General features: G+C 51.5%; 1 protein-coding gene across 1 annotated transcript in view; it reads right to left on the reverse strand.

The window, feature by feature from the left end:
- Positions 1–1,747, reverse strand: part of Col27a1 (collagen, type XXVII, alpha 1) — a 114,098-nt gene extending 112,351 nt beyond the window's left edge. The window contains exon 1 of the mRNA XM_013030114.1: positions 1,563–1,747. Within this exon, the coding sequence (XP_012885568.1) occupies positions 1,563–1,747 (185 nt within the window). The remainder of the gene's footprint in view (positions 1–1,562) is intronic.
- Positions 1,748–7,422: the final 5,675 nt, after the last annotated feature.

Raw genomic sequence — 7,422 nt, forward strand, 5'->3', positions numbered from 1 at the left:
CCCCCCCTCCCCGCGCCGGGCCGCCCTCCGCTGCCCCTTGCTGCCCTCTGCCGGCCACAGTCGGGAACACAGCCCCAGCCGGCCCGCGACAGCCCAGGCTGGGACACCCGCCCCCTCCCTCCCCTCCTCCTCGTCCTCGTCCTCCTCCACCTCAGAAAGATCGGGAAACGGAGTACGCACGGAGACGTGGCTGCCCACGGTTGCGGTACGCTTGGTCGCAGTCCTGAGACCAGGAGTTTGGGGCTCGTGAGACTGAGGGTACTCGAAATGGGGGGGGCACAGCTGGGGGAGGGGGTAGAGGGAGAAAGGGGAACCGACTCTACTCCCGAGGGGATCCCAGAGTTCCAGGCACAGAACTGAGACCGGGACTTGGTGTCCCGACTCCCACGAACACCAGTGTCTGAGACCCCCCTCCCCCACCCTTCACAAGAACATTGGTCGCCTTCTGTAGAAGGGGGGGTTAGCCCTCCCGAGGCCCCTCAAGACTCTGGGCACCCCACACTGGGACACCGGGCGGCAGGCTTGACCTTCCGCAAAGTCCCGGACAAATTCACACACACACACACACACACACACACACACACTCCTCACCTCCACTTCAGCTAACTCGTTTAGGAACACACACACACACACACACACACATACACACGTGCGGGCACTGCCACGCACTCTTCCTGGGAAACACATCTCGGGGATGTCTGCCTTGCCCTTCCGTGCACCCCCAGACTTCACACATGCAAGTCCATGCACGCGATGATTGCCTCCACACGCACAAATGCACACGATCATAACCAGCTCTCCCTCCACGCGCGCGCGCGCGCACACACACTCCAGGGGCACACGCTCACGCGCGCACACCCTCACCTGCACTGAGCACGCGCATGCATGCATGACTCCCCAGGTTGGGACCCACGTCCGCGAACGCAAGCACCTTTACGCGTGCACGCGCGCACACACACACACACACACACACACACTCATACCAGTACTTCCCACCGCTCCAAGGACCCACCCCCCAACCCCTCACAGCACTTACTGGGTCCCTAAGTGCGAGGCTGGCCGGTCGACCCTTCCACGGGCGCCTAACGGCATTTGTATTCATGGGTCCCCGCCGCCCCGGGCTCGGGGGCGGGGGTGCGTGGTCCCCTTCCCTAAACGCGGCGGCGCGGGCGCCCGGAGCGCAGCGGCGCCGGGAGGGGCATGGGCGCGCGGGCCTGCACCGCCAGCCCGGTCCGCCTGCGCTCAGACTCGGGCCACTCGTGGTCCTGCGGCTCTGGCGCGAGATCCGGGCTCCGGAGGGCGGCTCATAGGTGCTGGGGCCCGCGGTGCCCGCCGGGCCTTTTGAAGTCTCTGCTGGTGGGGTGGGGAGGGAGCGGGGAGGGTCTCTGAAGGCGGCCTTTTAAATCGTGGCTGCACGCGGGCACGGTCGAGCAAGGTGTCTGGTTTCAACAAACTTGAGGAAAAGTCCCAGACCCGAGCTGGGCTGGGGAGGTGGGAGGGAGCCGCATAGCTCCGCGCGGCTTCCTGCAGGGGGCAGAGCACCCCGGGCTGCGGGGACTCACTCAGCCTTGTGGTCCTGGTGCCGGGGAGCCCGGGAGAGACGGCGGGACTCGCAGGGCTCGCGGGGCCGGCGCAGCTGCCGCCACACCCGCGCACCCCTGTGTTCAGCTGCAGCTGTCCAGTCCCAGGAATTTGGCCGGCAGTGCTGGAACACCCCCCAAAGTGTGCGCACACCACGTTCGTGCATTCTTCTGGGGGAGACCCCCACCACACACACACACACACACACACACACACACACCACCTCGGCCTTCTAAAAGCTGAGAACTCCTTGTCCAATCATAGCTGAGGTGCTTTTTTAGAGTTGCATACTTTGTGCCAGGCACATCCCGTCTTTATTTACATTTCTTTTGGGGGGGGCGTTTTGTTCACGGTTGCTGTTTTTTTGCATTTATTTCCACACTTTTAAAGGATTGCTTTAAGGGGTGGGTTTCCGTGGTGTAACCCCTTGGGACCATAAACAAACCGTTCCAACGAAATGGATACCAAGAAGCTGAAACATGTCTCCTCTCAGTGGGGTGGGAGCTAAGGAGGAGGAGGGTGGGCAATGGAGAGAGGAATGGTGGAGGAATATTGTTATAACACTCAATGTGCAGACATGAAAACGGAGGTAGGAAATATTCCGGGACAGGTGGGTTTGGGATGGATGGGAGGGAGAATGGTGGACAGGGTGACACAGATCAAGATGCTGTGAACACATAATGGGACATGTTTTATTCAAAGCCCCTTTGTACAACCGTGCAAAGATAATAAAAGAATTGCAATAAACCTAGGTATCTGGGTTACTTAGTGATGTCAGCACCCCTTTAAATACTTATCTTCATTACTGGGGGTGAGGTGGGGGATGTTGGTGTCTCTTGGTAGTTTGAATCTTTGCTTGCCTTCCCCCAGCACAGGCCCTGCCAGCCACAGTGCCAACAGCCACCTTTTGAAGGAGACACGTGGTTATCTCTATTTACCAATATCAATGCTGAGCTAAACTGGTGTGGTGGGGGCAGGAGGTGGGGCTGGAGCAGGGCTGGACTCCAAACTTCAGCATCTCAGCATGATGTGCCACTCCTCTACCTTTACCAGGTTCTCTCAGGAGACCCTCACGGGCCTCCCCAGCGTTGTGACCTTCCTCTGAGCTTGTCAGCTCTCCTGTCTACAACTGCTTTTGTAGCTCACATGATAGTGTCACCATCAGACTGTTCTCTACCTGGGACGTAGTCTATTCACATCAGCTTTCTCTGTGAAACTCCTACAGTATACAAAGCTCTGTGCAAGGATCTGGGGAAGAAGCTCTGCCACTGTGGAGGTGGGGATTGTGGACGCCAGCAAACACTCAGTGGTCACATTCTCCTGCTCTTTCCAACATTCTCCTGCATGCTCACACATGCACACACATGCACACCCGCTGTGAATTGGATTTCATGAACGACAGTTTATATGCCCATGTATAAGAGACCCTTGCAAACTGTCACATCACATGTACAGACTCTAGCAGGGGATACCCTCAGTCCTTTTGGCCTCAAGAGTAGCTCATGAGTCTTTGGGCCACTCAAGGAATAGAAACACGCTGCCAGGCCCCAGGCCTGAGCCAGCCCTAGGCAAATACAAGCAGCATCCCGGATGGCAGGGAGGGAAAATGTCTCCCAGCAGAGGGCTCAATGCCAGATGCCCAGGAAGTACTCCACAAGTGCTAAGAATAAATGAATGGCTAGATGACAGAATGAACAAATGGAGGAAAATGCACAAGTGAATGACAGAATAAATTAATAAAAGAATGAATGAATGAATGAATGGGGCAAATGGATGGCAAATACAAAATGAACAAATGATTGAATGAATGGATGGCAGAATGAATGACAGAATGAGTGAGTGGCAGAGTGAATGACAGAATGAATGGATGAATGAGAGAATGAGCAAATTGACAATGAACAAATGAATGACAGTGAAAGAATGATGGAGAATGAATGAATAACATATCAATGAATGAATGATAAAAAAATGAGAATGAATAACAGAATGAATGAATGACAGGATGAAAATAAGTGGTAGCATGAGTCATGAACCAGTGGCTCATACCTATAATCCCTCATTATTCTGGATGCTAAGATCCGAAATGTGAGATTCAAAGCCAGCTTGGGCAGAAAAGCCCTCTACGCTTTGATCTCCAATCAACCAGAAAAATGCTGGACTGGAGGCATGATTCAAGTGGTAGGGTGGCAACTCTCAGGGAAAAAGCCAAGCAAAATGCAAAGTCTTGAGTTCAAACCCCCATACCAGCACACAAATACACACACACACACACACACACACACACACACCCCAGTGATTGATGAATAAAAACATGAATAATAGGGCTGGGAAGGTGGCTCAGTGGTAGAGCCCTTGCCTTGCATGCATGAGGCCCTGGGTTTGATTCCTTAGTACCACATAAGGAGAAAAAGCCATAAGTGAAGCTATGGCTCAAGTGGTAGGGCGATAGCCTTGAGCTGAAGAGCTGAGGGACAGCACCCAGGCCCAAAGTTCAGGCCCCATGACCAACAACAACAACAAAAAGAATAATAATAATGATGATGAATGAATGAATACAAGAAAACTTCCCAAGATTAGATCAGATTCAAGGCTCTTGCCACTAGCTCTTTTTTCTGCATGACAGACTCAGCTTAGCGTACATCAGATGTCCTGGTGACTAAGACACAAGCATCACACATCATCTCATCCAACCTGTTAGCTGACATCAGATTGTCAGCAAGCAGGCAGCTGGATAGACAGCAGGGGGCCTGGCTGCCCTCAGTAGGATGTGCTCATAAGCTTCTCAGAGGATCTGCTGTTGGAAGAAACCCAAGCAAATGAGGGTGAGCACCTGGACGAGAGCAGTTGCTGAGAAGGCAATGGAACCCCAACTTACTGTCCCCCAAATTCCCTTACCAATAGACTGCCCCAGGACAAAGCATTGTGGTAGAGTCAGTGAGCTGATTCCCCGGCTGGAGAGAAAGGAAGTCTTCAGTACAGCTCCAGGACTGTCCGGGACAGCAATGTTTTCTGGGCAGGAGACCCCACTGTCTGGGCTTTGCAGACACCCCTGGCTCCTATTCCCTAGGCTAGGTTTCATCCCTCAGGGCTGGGCCAGGTAGCTGGGAAATATCCAAAACTCACTTTGCAGTGGTCAATCTGACCCAGGTCTGGAGGTCCCCAAAGAAATTCAGACCTGGGAGAACCTACAGAAACTTCCTAGTCCAACTACAGACAGGGAAACTGAGGCTCAGAGGCAGAGGGTGTGATTTTATGAAGGTTACATAATTCCTTGGAGGTGAGAAACTACTACACCTTGCCCTCAGTTATTTCCACCTGTAGAAAGAGAAGTAAATCCACTTTGTAGATGGGAGTATACGGCAAGTTAAGATCCCTGGACTCTTCCCCAGTGGTGAGACTGAAATCTTTGTACCAAATAGGCCACTGGTATATAGCTATTCAAGAGGCTGAGTTGCGAAGATCGAAGTTGAAGGTCAACCCAAGCCAAAGCAGGAGAGCCTATCTAGAAAAACAAAAAACAACAAACAACAAAAATCTAAAAGCATAAAGGTTAAGGGCTTGGCTCAGGTGGTAGAGAACTCACCTGGCAAGTGGGAAGATCTGAGTTTACTTCCCAGTAAAAACCCTAAGAATTTTTCCTTCACTTCCTCTGTGTAGTAAAGGTGAGTTTTTTTTTTTTTGTCTTCCTAAATAGAACTCTGTTAGCTTTGATCCATCCACTCAGCCAGCTGGATTCATGTTGTTGAATCTGTTACTTTCATCTTTATGTCTTGAAGGGTCAACGTGTCAATCATTGTGTGACTTTGAACCCAGGGGGTCTGAGGACTGTGGGTTGATACCACCTTGAGGTGTTGTTTACTGACAATAGTGGGAGTGATGATTTATACTTGGTCTTGTGAAGACTCCCAGGGGCTCTGCTTCACAGCAACATATGCAAAAGTGACCAGCCAGGGAGAAGAAACCCCAGGTGAAATTCCTTCTGGGGGCTTCCTGGTTTCAAGGGATTTTGTACACAGGTTAGTGGCTCCTGATCCAAGAAAGAACATGCATTTTGCTTTAGCCCTGGGACTAGTTCCTGTCCCATTCCTGTGCCTTGAGGCAGCCTTTGGTGGGAAAGCCCATCTTCAGGGAGATTGGCTGCTGTTCTTCAGTTACCTACAAAGGACTATAGGCGATGAGCAGTGATAGCCCGCCAATATGACTAACTTGTCTTCACACACACACACACACACACACACACACACACACACACACACACACACACATTATCCAAAAAAGAAATGTACTCGTTACCTGACTTATATAACTTCAGTTCCTCTGTACATCCTCTTTACAATAACAATAACTAACTAATACATAAATAATGCTAATGGAAAAATAACACACTGAAATGCTTATTTTGATCTCTGAGTTTTGGGGGACACAATATTCAACTTTTAAGCTTCTCTGTAGAACAGTTTCAAGATACTCTGAAGATGTCTTTGGCCTCGGGAGGTGGCAAAAAGAAGTAGGATCTACCCAGCGCAGCCTGTGGGCGCTAGGACCTAGTGGCAGGAAGCAGTAGAGGGAAATGTCCCTTAGCTTCCCAGGTCTCCAGGGACAGAAAGTGCTTGTCTCAGAAGGGGTCCTGAGAGGTCACCCTTGGCAGGACAAAGGCAAGGAGACCCCAGATACTAGAGATTTCAGGTCACTTTCCAGGTCTAGTTTGGCAGGTCACCTTGTCATCTGAGAATACCAGGACCTCTCTCTGTGTCTGGTCCCTTTGTCATTATCAAAAAAGAGAATCTTCCAGAGCTCCCAGCCTTCCAGTCCAAGTTGGGTATGAGTTCAAGGGCATTGTCTGTGATTCCCGTGTGTGTGTGTGTGTGTGTGTGTGTGTGTGTGTGTGTGGTTAATTGGAGATAAAATTCTCCGTCTTTCCTGCCTGGGCTACCTTTGAACTGTGACCCTCAGATCTCAGCTTCCTGAGTAGCTAGGATGATAGGCGTGATCCACTGCAGCCCTGGCTTGTGATTCCCCTTTCTTACTCATGCAAGGTCAACTGGGTCCACGGCCAGGGGCTCTATGTTCCTTAGCCCACTGGTGACTTACCAGCACTCAGATGTAGGCATCAATCCACCCACATCAGAGAGGAGAAACAGAGGTTGGCAGTTTGTCTGCATTCCCACAGCAGGTAACGGAAAGAGCTGAGAAACTAACCTAGAGCCATCTGATTCTCCAGTGCAAAAACCTTAACTCTCTCCATCCAAATAAGGGAACTTTGCAGGTTGACTCAGGGGTGGGCTCTCCTTGCTTACCCATCCCAGAGTCCCCATGCACTTCCCCACCCACCGCCCATCCACCTCACCATCCTCTAAAGAGTTCTGTGTCCCCAGCTCCATGACACAAGCAATTCTCATTTCCAGGGTCAGGAGAGGGAAGGAAGAGGAGCAGAGATGAGGAAGGAGGTATATGTCCCATGTGCCAGGCTCCATGTTCACCTCCTGCATCTCCTCACCCCTGCATCACAGGGCTTTTCCATCTTAAAGGCTGACCTTGCTGGGTGCCAGTTGTTCACACCTGTAATCCTGTCTACTCAGTCTGAGATGTGAGGATTTCAGTTCAAAGCCAGCACAAGCAGCAATTAATCACCCTTCCCCCCCCCAAAAAAAAACCCCAGAAGTGGAGCTGTGGCTCAAGTGGTAGAACACTAACTTGGAGTGAAAAAAGTGTGAGGGACAGCATTCCAGTATTGGAACACATGTACACAGAGGCGGGGGGGGGGAGTGAGGGAGGGGGAAGGGAGGAAGAGCTAGCCTTGTCTAAGGTGTTAACTCCTGCTCATTCAAATGAAAAATCCTT

The sequence above is a fragment of the Dipodomys ordii genome, unplaced genomic scaffold, assembly GCF_000151885.1.
Source record: "Dipodomys ordii isolate 6190 unplaced genomic scaffold, Dord_2.0 Scaffold127, whole genome shotgun sequence".
Lineage (NCBI taxonomy): Eukaryota > Metazoa > Chordata > Mammalia > Rodentia > Heteromyidae > Dipodomys > Dipodomys ordii.